This window comes from Pipra filicauda, unplaced genomic scaffold (genome assembly GCF_003945595.2).
Source record: "Pipra filicauda isolate LSUMZ 115617 unplaced genomic scaffold, ASM394559v2 scaffold7_size6619720_pilon, whole genome shotgun sequence".
Taxonomy (NCBI): Eukaryota; Metazoa; Chordata; class Aves; order Passeriformes; family Pipridae; genus Pipra; species Pipra filicauda.
In genome coordinates, this window is record NW_024104976.1 from 5,178,395 (window position 1) to 5,192,778 (window position 14,384).

The window sequence follows — 14,384 nt, forward strand, 5'->3', positions numbered from 1 at the left end:
GAGTTAATATCAATAATACAGAACAGGTTAAAGCAGTGAGTAAAAATCTGTGTCTGAATTTTACCTATAAGAACTAAATTAAAATCCTAAGAAATACTGAGTTAAAATATTTGAAGAACAGTATTATTTGTTTGTGTATTTAAGGTTTACTGCTGCTAAGTCACAAGGATTTTAATCTTGTCGTTTTTGAGAAGTCTTAGAATTCTGAAATGCTAAGTTTTGAAATATAGGCCATTATTCTTGTTTTTTTGTGGTCAATATGGTGACCTCACTTGCAGCTAGTATTTAATTTCTGTGTTATCTTCAGGCTTTTAGTTCCTGAGGTTGTTGCTTTTAAACGGTGTTCATTTTGCTTTGGATTTCTGGTGAGTGGTACATTACAGAATTTGAGATATCAAGAAACTCTTTTAATGAAGACAAAATAATTTTTAGTTTATATTTAAAGGCCAGCAGTAACTCTTCTGGCTGCTTCTGACCTGCCCAGCTGTTTGCAGTAGCTGTGACTAGGTGGTCTTTCACATCAAGAAAGTCAGAAATAGCCTTGACTTGGGCTTTTAGCCAAGATCAGCTCTCCAGAAATTGTGGAGCTCCAACATACTCATGTGAGTGCCAAATGCATTGTTGCCACAGAGCTGAGGTTTTTCAACTGCTTTATTCTTTCCATTTACTGTTTTTAATGCTCATTCTGCAGATGGAGTTTGAGCACTAGTCAGCAGTAGCTGGATTATGGAGAAGTCCAGAAGTCCATCAGTTAGGAAAAATGAAGACACAACCTATATCAGAGAAAATGAAATGTAGAACTTTTAGGACAAGAACTATGCCATTATTTTGTCTTTCTCTAATACTGCTTTTCCCTCTTCTCCCTCCAAACCAATATATGGAAACGTATAAACAAAGCAGTTACCAAGTTAATGAAAAGGGAATTATACATTTAATAAATTACGTCTGTGTAATAAAATTCATGTATTTTTAGAAATACACTTTGAGTAATTAGCAATTATTATTCTAATTAGCCCAGGAGACTGGGTATTTATTAAAAAACCACACATTTAAAAATAAATCTAAAAGATAAGCTGGTAATAGTTTAGAAACTGTCAGTTAAGATTTTATGAAGGTAGAAGCATTTTGTCAAATATGGTACTGTTCCTGCCAAGGTGTATTTGAAAAACATATCTGTGTACATTGTTTACCTTCATTGCATGACCTTAGTGTGCTGATCATCCTGTTTTAGCTTTAACTCAGGCTAGAAAGCAGATGTAGAGTCAGAACAATGATCTGTTAAGTAGTAAACACGTTCTGTTCTTTCTGTTTTTTAAAGGTTTTTAGTTCAGTGTAAATAAGTGTTTTTACACTCAGTAATTCTTCCTGATTCTGGCACTGTGTGCCCTCTTCCCCTTTTTCTTCTGGTGTGCTGCCCTGAGTGGAGCTGGAGTGCAGGAGCTTTGGTAGGGTACAGGTGTGGTGTGCGACTGCTGGAGCTGGGAACGCTGCGGGTGTGGGTGGTGTAGCCCTGTCTCCCAGCAGCCTGGCTGATCCCATGATCTGGCAAGTGCTGGGGAAAGGGTGGTTGGTTCCTGGCACCAGGCAGGTCTTTATTTAGTGCAGCTCAAATTTAGAGGCAGCGTGAAGGTCATATGATAAAAGGTTTTTCTGGAATCACAAGATCCCCTCAGTGGAATTTGGCTGTGCCAGTGGAGGTAGCCTGGGAGCCTTTGGGAAGAGAACATGCATGGCCTGAACAGTGTGCCTGCAAAACCTGCCTGTAACACGGCCTCTGTTTTCTTGTTGCAACTAGAAGGAATAAAACCATGGAAGTTCCTGGAAGATTGATATCTGTAGAGATGAGTAGCTGCAATATACCTTAGAGAAAAAGAACTGACTCCTCTTCCTTTGTGTATGAAAGTTGTCCAATTATTGTGAAAAGTTACACGAATATTACAATATTGTGAGGATCCTGTTTGGTATCTTGAGAAATTAATTTAAATCATACTGAGACGAAGTAGAGATCAGAGCACTTGATAAAAAACAAGGGAAAGATGACTTTGGATCTCTGACCTGTGCTTTCCCATTGTTCTTTCATTCCAATAACTGAACAGGAACTTTGTCTCTTGCCAAGGACTGGGGAGACTCTGTTGGTTTGCTGGGTTTTGTTCAAGGGAAGCAGCACATTTTAAACCGTGCAAGTGATGTTGGAAATAGAGTGGTGGTGTGTAGGTGTTGGGGGTAGTAATGCAGCTTAGGGAAAGCTTGCCTTTTATTAGGGAGCTGTATTAAATTTACTATTTAATGTGACATTTTTTCAGTCAGTGCTCAGGTACAGTTCAACTGAGGAAGCCTTAAAAGCAAAGGAGGAATATGAATTTTATTTGATTGAAACAGTTCTCTATGTCAAACAGTTGTTAGCTTTAAACTGTCTTTGGATGACAGATACTAGATTCTAATCCCATCAAGGCAATGATACACCTTAATATTTGTGTGTAGAAAAACTCATTTTGTAATAGTTTGGAGATTGTGAAAGCAGTAACATTTTCCTATTTCAGTATTAGTACTAAGATACACAGCTTATGGGCTGTTTACAAAGTAATTAAAAATAGGTGGCATAATAGAGGAAAACCTGACACACACACCCCTTTTGTAGGTTTTGTTTGAATCAATATATTGTTCAAAATAAAATTTAAAAGGTTCAAATACACTTACCTTAAACACTCTGGGATTTTATTATATTTTCTTTTACAACTTTTTAAAGTCATCTTATTCAGTTTTTAAGCAGGTTTCCAAGGGAAAGATGATTCCTTAGATCATGTTATGTGGTCAGACTTGTTGCTGACAATTGTATTTATTCTGTAAGGGTAACTTCCATTCCAAAGCTTGAACATGTAGTAGTGTTGTCTGTGTTTTGATTATGTTTGGGGTTATTTATCTGTTCTGTTTGGCTCTTTGGGGTTATTTATCTGTTCTATTTGGCTCTTGGTACAAATGCATCTTATGATATTAGGTAGTATTAGAATAACTGCTGCACGTGAGTCTTCAAATATTATTTTTTATGTTATGACCTCCCAGTGGCAGGAGGGATGGCTGTGAACATGGTGGGATTGGAGAGATCTGATGGTAATTTCAGCATTTCTTTTAGGCAGTTGTTTAATGGCTTAAGAGAAATCAGTGAGCTCATCCTATATGTGTTGAATATGGATGATGTTTCCATTTCTGACCTGTTAAATCTGTGAAATCATTAGGACAGGATCTGCCTCTTGCTGTGGTACATCTTTAGCCCAGTGATTACAGGAATACAGAAATTGTGTGGCTGTTAATTTAGCAGTGCATACTAGTATCTGGTGGTTTAATGCTGTAAGCTTAATCAGTTAATTTTTAAACTTGCTCAAAACTCTCAATGAACGTTTTATTGGGATGCAACATTTGTGTTACCTGATCATTTCTGCTACTTAGATTGTAAAAGGTAATTTTTTTTAGTTTTACACATTTTCTTTGTTGTTCTGCACAGGGTCAGCTTTACCTGCTGGTGACAGACCAGGGCTTTCTTACAGAAGAGAAGGTTGTCTGGGAAAGCTTACACAACGTGGATGGGGACGGGAATTTCTGTGACTCTGAATTCCACCTACGGCCTCCATCAGACCCTGAGACAGTCTACAGAGGGCAGCAGGATCAAATAGATCAGGTACTGCCTTTCCGTTGTATTTTTCTGTTTGCTTGTGGCTATATATAACATTTAGTACTTCTTTTTAGTCATATGTGTGTATAATAACACAGGTGGATACTCATGCAGGTATGGGACTATAAAAATCCTTTAGATGATAAAGTTGGGGTTCTCCAAAGTGCTACTTGAAAGTATTAATATGCTTTTGAGGGAGGAAAAGTGAGACCAACTGAATAGTTTGGAAAATGATTCTAAAATCTCTTGGAATCCACTTGTGCAAAAAACTTGGAAATGTCACATCTGCCTGGTACATGGGTACAGAACCAGGCTGTGGAACTTGTCCTCCACAACAAACATATTTCAGCTCATTAATGTTGTCATAACTGAACTTTGCCTTCTGTTGCCCACTGGCTGAATGTAGGACAAAACTCTCAGCAGACTGTGTGTCGTGGTGGGTGTTTGTTACTCTTCATGAGATCCAGAGCTGACAGAAGTTGTGTCCAAGGTGGGGCTGAGTTGTACCAGTTAATGCACGAGTGCATGGCAAGACCAAGCTCCTTGGAATTCTTACATTCTGAACAAGCATAAGTTTATAATTATCAGCATTAATGTTTTTTAAATACTGGGGGGAATATTAATAAGATGCTTATTAATAAATTCAAGCACTGCATCTCTCTTGCAGAATAAAAATCTGGGAGAGGTAACAGGGCTGGTAATATTTTGAGTTACTGTTTGGTTATATGCAAAACTACACTTGATTTTCTCATCTGCTGAGGAGTTGGTGTTCCTAATGTATTCCCAGCATTGTTCAGTGGAGTGGGGACAGATACTCCATCAAGCATAATCAGAGTGTTAATTAGAGAAAATTACAAAGTGACAGCTTCAAAATGTTCTTCCTAGAACTGGTATGAGCTGACACTCTGTCTTCTGCTGCTGTTCAGGTAATGGAATATAAACCTGAAAGCACAGTTTTTTAATTAGCTTTTGTGTTTTCTGTGATGGGATGTAGGCACTGTGAGAGGATATACTAAAGCAGCTGTTCTGCAGTTGAGGTTATGGACAGGTTCTGAAACAAATTCCTGTTTTCCATTTGAAGATAAGGCTGGCAGAAGAGGGATGGTGCTGTGTAGCAGGACATGCTGAAAATTTCACTTGATGTGACTTGACTCTTTTCTGTGTGAAAGAGCATTAATAACCAAGTTTCCTGTTTAGGATTATCTGATGGCATTGTCTCTACAACAAGAGCAGCAAAGTCAAGAGATTAACTGGGAACAGATCCCAGAAGGAATCAGTGACCTAGAGCTAGCCAAGAAGCTCCAGGAAGAGGAGGACAGGAGAGCTTCTCAGTACTATCAGGAGCAAGAACAAGCAGCTGCTCAGGTCCAGGTAAGAAAGCAGCATTACAGAATATGATCATGAATTTGAGAGAGTATTACCTTAATTGCACAGACACAACCTGTGTGTGTCCATGTTTCAGCCTGGTGAGACTGTTTACATCCTGTACAGCAAATGCCACGGGGAATACAGGAGTCTTTGGGAATGTGCTGGTTGTTGCAGTGTGCCTGGAGATGTAGCAGCTGCTGACACTTCAGTACTTTAAAGCTGGCCTGACCTTCTAAACTGGGGTTTCATTCGTTTCATTCAAATTGGAATGATGGGATGAGTTCATATGTAAGGTTACAAAGGTGGTGTCAGCTGGTATTTTACATTACTTGCAAAAGAGCATTCAAATAAGAATTTGTTGATAGCAGTTGAAGCTTTGTCTTGCAGAAGTTTGTTGCTGTACATTTTTAGGTGATTCTGTCTATGATATCATGTGAATCTATTCAGTCATTTCAAATTGGGCAGTTAAGTTTCTCCCAGTACACCTTTCTGTCCCATACCCACCATAAGCAGCTGATTTCAAAATGCTTTGAAAATGGGATTCATGCACATGTATCTACAAAAATGCAGTTTAACTGAATCTGCTCTGCAAGAGGCAATGTTTAAGTTGGTGTTCTGGACTCAGGGAGTTCTTAACAACTGAAGACTTTTAGAACTGCTTATATTTACAAATATGTAAGAAATTATGTGTATGAAGGCTGAGTCTTCGGCCTGGAGCAATTCAGAACCATTATCTGATGTTTGATAAGCATGAAACAAGAAGTTTGACAGTTAAAAGTTGTGTTATTTCCACTGCTTGTTGCTTTAATAGAACCACGAGTAGCTGCTTCTAAGACACAGGTTCACCACTGCTGGCTGACAAAAGGTAGAAGGAACTGAAGAACCTGCTTAACAGGTTGCTGCTCATTTGCAGCTATGAGCAGGTAACAGTTGGAATAGATGGTGAATTAACAAAACTTATGTTGCCTTTGTATACCAACCCCCTTGCCAAGTTGTTAATGAGTTCCTAGTCACAAAAAGCTGCTGTTTTGCCATATCTCACTGTCAAAACCAACACTTTGACTCTGTAAATTCTGAAACGTGGATTATGTTCTTATAAAGGAAAGCGGGAAAAAATTCCAGTACAGTAACACAGAAGTGCCAGAAAATGCTTGAAGCTATATTTTATTATTGAAACAACATCTACATATGTGGACACAACAGAAGGGACACACAGGCCTTGAAATGTATTTCCAGCTGACTTAATTTTTTAGAAATCAGCGGTTTTTGTGGAGGTTCTGGAGTATTTATACGAAAAGCCCTTACCTGAATTCTGCTGGGTTTGCCTAACATTTAAACTTCTGTCTGTGAACTTGGACACACAGTAACACTTCAGGCTGCACCTACAATAATGTGTTCATTCACAGTTTTATTTGTCTCCACAGCAGCAGGTGCAAGGTGCTGCTTCTCCAGCCAGCGCGAGACAATCCGGGAGTAACGAACGCAAACGGAAAGAGCCTCGGGAGAAGGAGAAGGAAAAAGAGAAGAATAGCTGTGTTCTCTTGTAACAGAACATGGAGTCACTCTGGAGCCAAGTGCATGTCCTCAGAAGCAAAAACAAGGAGTACAAAGGAAGACAAACCTGTTACACGCCGCCTGTGCCTGATTACCCCATGGATTTTGTTCCTGTTCCAAGAGGATGGATGACTTTGTTACAATCAGACTTCCTTCAAAGTCAGAGTGCGAGCTGCCCACGAGGGAATTCCAAATCACAGTTGGACGCGGCTGTGCTTTGAGTTAGTCATAAAAATACTGCACCTTGTAGCTGAACACACAAATCATGGCAAGTCCTGTGTCCCAGTGACATCCATTACCTGTCCATCAGTCAGTAAGCTATCTTCTCTTCTACTCTAAACAAGGGAGGTCATTCATTTTGGGCAAGGCTTTTCCCTGAAGTCTGTACATGAGCACAACAGAGTTCTGTGTTACTTACCTGCTATGAAGCTATATCTGAGGCTGGGTATAGTCTTCATGACACAAGAGCCCAAGTGACAGCTGGGCACTGCCTCCTCAGTGTGTCCAGATTTCTTTGCTTCTGGATCTGGTATGTTCTTTTTCTGAACCCAGATTTACACTGTGTTACTGCTCTCACTGCATCTCCTGGCCAGCTTTCTTGCCCCAAGAGTATGTGACTTGATAGGCATCACACAAAAATTGTCATACAAAAATGGGGCATTTATTAATAAGCAAGATGAATATTGTTTGCTTTTCTTGCAATTACAAACTGGGTATGGCAACTCAGATGTTATCAGGGTTAAACAAGTAATTTTATAGGTAACTTCTTTTTCTTTTATTATTTTTTCTCTTGTAGGTAAACTGGACCAGATAAGCTTTTATTTATTGACCTCTCCATATGATAGATGAATGATGAGAGGAAACTAAGGTCTATAATAATCCTTATATTCTATGTAAGAATGCAGAGTTAAAATAACTAACTATCTGCCTTTTTTCCAGAAGTACCTTGAACTTTAACATGACGTTAACGTGTCCACTTGTGTATTTAAGCAAGTGTACTGTAGTTAAAAACACACTTTATTTGTTTGTTTTATAAATCGTGTATTCTTAAAATAAGCACACTTCTGAAGGGTGAGAGAGCAGTGAAGCTGCTCTCTAAGATGGGTTGGAAGCTGGTCAGGTGTAATATTTTGTTTTTTAAATCACTAATTTAGAATTTTTGGAAACCAGATTTTTCTAATTTATGGGAACCAAATAAACATGTTGTGTCTTGTAGTATTTATAGAATGCAGAAACCGAACACTTGATGAATTTTGAGGGAACCACAAATCTTCCTCCACTTCCATGAAATCAGTAACAATTACCTTCTTGCTGAACCTTTTGATAAAAATTTCTATTTAGCAATATGTAGATACTTTTGACAAAGGCTGCTTCTCCTGGGCTCTCAGCCTTAGCACTCATACACAGTAACCTGGGAAAGCTAAGGCAGCCAGGTGGAATGTGACATTCCTGGTTTCAGGAGTTTGGAGGGTGTCTGTTGGAAGAGGGTGTCTAATGCAAGTCCATCAGTAAAAAGCTGTTTTAAAATTATTTCGAGCAGACTTTGCTGCAGTGATGGCAACCAGTCATCACACAAATCTGTCATCTACCTAGAATGAAAACTAGATAAAGGAAGAATGTCTTACTAACTAAAGGGCCAATTTTTATCACTTTTCTTCCATGCCTTTTCCTCTTTTGTTTGTTTGTTGTTTTTTTTTTCACTTTTGTTACAATTTCCCTTTTATAATGATGAAGTAATGAACAGTAGGAGGTCTCTAATGCAAACTGTACATTTTAAAATGTCTCTTCTCTAGAAAAGTCACACCCAGAAAAGTAATTTTAATACTTAATGTGTGCAGTTCAGACCATTTTCTGTGTCAAAGCAAAGGTTGATGTCTTTTTTCCTTTGCAGCAGCCTAACTTCTTCAAACAAATTAATGTGATGGAGGATCACCAACATAATGACTTAGCTATTTTAAGCAGTTCAGAAACTATTCCAATAGTGTCAATAACAGAGACTTTAAAGCCAGAATGTTGTTTAAAAACATTCTGTTACTAAGATTTTTTCCCAATTTGTGTATTTACATTTATTTATTGACCTTGAAAAATAAATATGTCAAGCTAAGTGTTTGTTATTATTTTCAGTGACACTGTTGCCAGGTTAAACTCCTTTTGGAACAAATCTAGCTGTTGTGGTTATGGAATATATCTCTTTGCCTAAGATACTTGCTCATATTAGAAGAATTCTTGTAACATTTCCACTTTCAGACAGATGTGCCTGAAACCCAATATACTGCAGTTACAGGAATTATTGCCATTTGGTCACAGAGGAAGAACAGTTAAATCAATGCTCATCATGAAGCTGGGACTCCCAGATAATTCAATTTCTCTTTCTGTAAAGGAGAAAAGGGTTTCAGGGTATCTGAGATGGCAGGCATGCTATGGAAACAGTCCTCTGTTAATATCCTTTTTTCTTTACAGGTCTTGAAGCTTTGGAAAAAAAGTAAAGAATTCCTGAAATCTAGGGCATTGTTCTGCACAAGTTGAACATTTTAGTAGCAAAACTTACAAGCAGATGAGCTTCCTAATATCCAAAATGAAAGACAGCTGGAAGCTTAATTTATGCCCTGCTGAGACTAACCATTCCAAAAGCAAATGTCACACAGTATCTGAGGATCAACAAAACTGAACAGAATTGCTTTTACTTGTATAACAGTGAGCTTGGAAAACAATATTGCACAATATAGTCATGGAGTACCAGAAAAACAGTATCTACTTCTGACTGTTTACTTAATTTGCCTTTTTTTTCAAGCTCATGTTCTGGCAAAAGGGTACAGATTTAGACCTTAAATCCGTTTATACACTTTAGCATGCACAAGCTCCAAATACCTACATAATATATATGGAAGTGTCCAGAAAAGTAGAGTAGAACTTGTTTTCCACTAGGTAGCAGTTAGCACAGAAAACAGAATCACAGAATTTTTGTTTGTTGCATTATAGTTGTGACATATTAAAAAAAGCTACGTACAAGTATTCTTAAAGTTAGCAAAAACCTGAGCACTGCCGTAGCGATAAATGTTTGTTCTAAGGCACTTTGTAAATGCTCCAACACATCACTTTTCTTGTGACACTCGTGGAATTGGCCACCCAACAAAGCAGGTCCAAGGGAAGGTTGTAACAAGGATGAAATCAGCATTCCTGAAAATTCACTTAAACACAGTGCAAAAGCTGTGTTTTGTAGCTGTCCATTAATGTAACAACTGCTGTGCTCAGTGTGTCTTTGCAGAGCTGCCCCGGTGGGTCCCCGGCACGGGAGCTCCCAGGGAAGCCCAGGCTGTCTCTTACTCAGCTGGTATTTCACATTATTGTCATGTTCCTTCAAACTTGTATACACAAGCTCTTGAAAAAATTTTTCCAATACGTAATACAAGGTAGTTTGAGTTCTTGAAATGGCATTTTTTTGTGCACTCAGCAGGAAATACTCGAGTAAAAGGTGGAGCTGACGTACTTTTAACTGAACTTTCTTCTTTCCTGCTCTGCTAGTTCTGTAACCCAAAGTTAGCTCGTTGCTTGGATCAGCTGTTGGCATTAGGATGCTTATTAGAGAATCTATACAAACTACATCCTTAAATACAACATACTTAATTAAGACCTTCTTTATTTTATATAAAAGTAGACTTCTTAAAAAAAGTTGTAACCTTAAACAGCAGGTGCCTCAGGAAATGCACGTTAATAGGTGCAGTATCCTCACTAGAAAGCATATTAGAGAAGAGCAAAATGAACAAGCTGTAGTTTGGCTGCAATATAGTGCTCACATTCCTTCCATCTGTTCTGTGATGAACAAGACCTCGGTCACAAGAAAAATCCAGCACTGAAAAGTGTTCCTGTAGTCCAGTGGTAGCAAATGTCAAGTGCAAGGGCTGACAACGGCAGTTCATGTTGTGAGGAGTTCAGGTCCTTCTGGTGTTAAGCATGACTGCAATAGACTGTTAGTGCTGAGTGGGAACATTGAGTGAGTGACACTTTCTCACACAAAATCATGTGCACAGAACTCTGTCTGGTGTTCACTCCAGAGTGTTTCCATGTAGCTCCTTGTTCACAGCTTGTTCTTATCGTTGTCCAGTAAAAAAGCGATGGATTTAATCTCAGCTGTCACCTGCTTTGATGGGGAAGTGCCACAGGGAAATGCTGAGCAGGAAAGAGAGGCTGGAACATAAAAATCTCTATGCTACCTCTTGAGATTGTTGAGGGATTTGTCCTTAATTTTGCTGTTATTTTGGACACAAATAGCTGTGGCACAGCTTGCAGGGCCAGATTTTCTCACCTAGGTAATGCCCAGCACGCTCATTTCCGAGGGGGTTGGCACTGTGTGCACTGCTCTTCACTCTGTCACACTTTACAGTCAAGATGAGCTATTCTGACCCTGGGATAACTCAAAATATTTTTGTTAAATGTCAGTTGCCTACTGTTCAGTGTTGGTCAGTGTCAGCTCCTCTCACTCTGAGCTCTCTTTACTTGGCTCTAGAGAACTTGCCTTCATCATTCCTTCTCTGGTTTGTAGGATTACTTGTGTTCATGGAGAAGCTTCATGTGCTGAAAAGGGCAGTTCCTTGTTTTTCAGGGTTAAAACCTTTAATTCTCTAGTTAATTATCATTAGAAACTCAAGATCCCATGCTTGCCTCTTTGCACAGCATACAAAAATTTCCAACAAACTAGTGCTAGGTTTGGGAAATCTTCACATGAAGTTCCAGCACTCAAAGTAACCGAAAAGTTTGCCAGCTTAGTATGAACAGCACACTTACAAATAATGTATTGCAACAACATGCTAAAACAAAGGCAGCTGCTGCTCTCAGTGTGATCTGTTGATGAAATACCAGCTCAGGCACTGCAAATGCTCCCCTCACAGCCCAACTGTGCATTCAGGGGAGCAGGAGCTGCTGGTGTGTCTGGAGTTTGTTGGGGCCAAAAGTGAAGGAAATGGGATTGTTTGAAACAGTCAAACACTAAGCCAAATGAACATAGATCTGGGGGTGGACAGGGACACAAACTCAGCCAAGTTTTATTATTTTTTTAATTGCTCCCTTGAACTGTCCTTTAGTGCTGACCCAAGTTCAGTTTAGGTCCCATCCAGCATAAGTGAAACAAATATGGGGAGTAATCCACCAGTGTCTCACAAACCCAAGCTTTTAGCTCAGATGAACTGAGGTTTTCCATCACAGAGCTGGATGGAATAATGTGATGCTTAGTTTCTCTCAAAGTTCACGCTCTCCTTTCTTGTTGAAGCCATTAGTAAAACTTGCACAGGCTTTTTGAGTTAGAACTGCAGCTGTAGCTTTTCAAAGGTAATATTAATATTATGCCAAGCAGTTTGGAAAATTTCACCTCACCTAGTTTAGCATTTTTTTACTTCTCCTAAATGTGTTTCCAAAAGAGCTGGGACAAATGGGTTTTTTTGTCAGAAATGTTATGTTTGGTTTTGTTCTGGCTCACTGGAAATGCCAAGGAAAGGGTCAAAACTGCAATTATAAGGAACACCACTGTCAGTAAACTAAACTCATCTGAGTAATGGGCACACCCTTGGGTTTGGTCATCTCTTGTTTTGGGGAACTGCAAAATAACAAAGAACAAAAAGAAGCCAATTTTCTCTCTAGTATTTTGGTGTCAGGGCATCAATGGGTCTCTTAATTTTAGGGGTTTTGTTACTGCAGATTAACCAGAGCCAGAAGGAGCTGGTTTATATTAATTACTGTTTTGTTTACAATTTTTAGTGAAGTCCTTCACACTGAAAGTTTGAAAACTCTGTGAGTAAGTAACAGTATGGGGGGGTTTTGGCCAAATTGGGTTGTAGTTACTGTAGGAAAAGATATTGCTGTGGAAATAAAATCCTTCTTTTGTTAGGAATAGTATAGTAGGTGGTGCCTTCAAGACACTGAAGATGGATACACTGAACCAATGAACCTGCTTGTGGATTTTTAAACGACTTATAATTTGGCTTTTGCATTTTTTTAATCATGAATAGTTGCAATAATCACACGTTTGCATTCCATACACTCAGGTTACAGCAGTGTGTTTGTATTTCTGGATTTTTTACATGCCTTCTCTTAGGGGCTGGCAAGCAAAAATAACTTTGGAGAACCCATTGAAAAAGTGACCACAGGTACAAGGATTTCAAATCTGTTGTAGCAAGGGTTTCTTTACCTGTATGTTAACTCTTGAAATCTCCAGTGCTGTTACATTATGTTAAGAAGTGCAACTGGTCAGGGAATTACAGAACAGACATTCATGAAATGAGCAGGATTCTGGTTTGGAGACAGTTTGTACTTGCCAAAAAAAAAAAAAGAAAGAAAGCCCAGTTAATACAGGTTGCTGTCAGCTTGCAGTGGACAGATTGTGTCACTCAATGGCTTCTCCCTGTGTTTCTGCAATGTATTATCAGTGTTTGCAGGTCAAGCCTCACGAATTTGACAAGTGGTACTTCGAACTACAGGAAGTATCAAGTACTTGTCCTATCCCATGGGATTATATTCTGTATCTGTTACTACTTGCTCAGTATTAGTTCTTACATAAAACATCACAGAATGTTAATACCTTACAGTAATTTGTCAGGGAGTGAGAAATACTGGCAGCAGTTTCCCCACAATAACCCAATACAGCTTTAATGTTAAATGACAGTTTAGGTTTATCTTTCATATTAAAGCTTTCAGCAAAAGAAGTTTTATCAAAGTTTTCCTAAATAATTTTTGATTATCCTTTTAGCTGCTCAACAGATACATAGCTATTATTTGTACAACTTCTGATTATCACTTTTTACACATACATGTAAACTTCCTAAAGAAGCCACTGATGGAACACACAAAAATTAATTCAACAGAAGCTGCCCCAAGTTCTGCAGTGTTAAGTCAAGTATTTGTTGTCCTAACTGCCTTCACTGGGTCTTTTTACAATGAAGTGTTTAAAAACAACCCCACACACGCAAAACCCCAATGTATTTTAGGAACGTTCCAAAGACTTCCAGACTGGTAATGTCTTCAAGATGCCACCAGAATTGTGCAATTCCTGTGTTAAATTTAGTTTAGTTGTGAGCCTGTTAGTCACCCAATGTTTACCTGGTCTCTAAATCTAGTTTGAAAAGGAAATGCAAAATAAAGCTAATGCAAGTCACTGTGGATTTACCAAGAGAGGGGAGAAGTTACACTTTTAAAGATGGTATTTTAGGGGTACATGACATGATTCAATCTGGTCATGCAGCATCATTTGTACCAATGTATGTGATTAAAATCCTTTTCATCATGTTACACATTATCCAGCACTGTAATAGCATCAAGTTCAACTACTGAATGTTTTGCATTTTAAAAGCCTTAATTGTTTATATTGTATTAATGTGTTTTTAAAAACTATAAGGAAACAACATTTTCCTTGTAAATTGTTAAAATAATTTTGAACACAAATAATTTTCAGAGAAATCCAGTTCTGTATCTTAATACCCCTTTTTGTTTGTGTACCACAAAGCTGTTAAATTCTGTTACCTTTTAGAAATGTCTCTCGTTATCAGCCTCTCTATAGTTCAAGGTCTTTACCCAACTGAGATTTATTTTGGTTAACAGTCTTCTGAAACTCATTGTATGTAAATAAAGTGAGCAAACTTAAATAAATATTTCATTTAGATATTTAAGTTCTTTCCTAATAATAAAAGGCTGGATGATATGCTAAAAAAACACCAAACAACCCAACAAAAACTCACTCTGGAAAAGGACAGACTTCTGGTGCTCTCCAGTATTTTATAAATTCACAGTTTTTGGCAATTTGTTTTCAATT

General features: G+C 38.3%; 1 protein-coding gene across 2 annotated transcripts in view; it reads left to right on the forward strand.

Moving 5' to 3' along the window:
* MINDY2 (MINDY lysine 48 deubiquitinase 2) overlaps positions 1 to 14,241 on the forward strand; it is a 30,973-nt gene extending 16,732 nt beyond the window's left edge. Inside the window, exons 7-9 of one of the 2 annotated variants that reach the window (XM_027736940.2) lie at positions 3,500 to 3,673; positions 4,865 to 5,038; positions 6,463 to 14,241. In XM_027736940.2, coding sequence (XP_027592741.1) covers positions 3,500 to 3,673; positions 4,865 to 5,038; positions 6,463 to 6,582 — 468 coding nt within the window. In that variant the 3' untranslated portion in view covers positions 6,583 to 14,241. Of the gene's footprint in view, positions 1 to 3,499; positions 3,674 to 4,864; positions 5,039 to 6,459 lie in introns of both variants that reach the window. The other variant, XM_027736941.2, reaches the window with a different exon arrangement.
* The last annotated feature ends 143 nt before the right edge of the window (positions 14,242 to 14,384 follow it).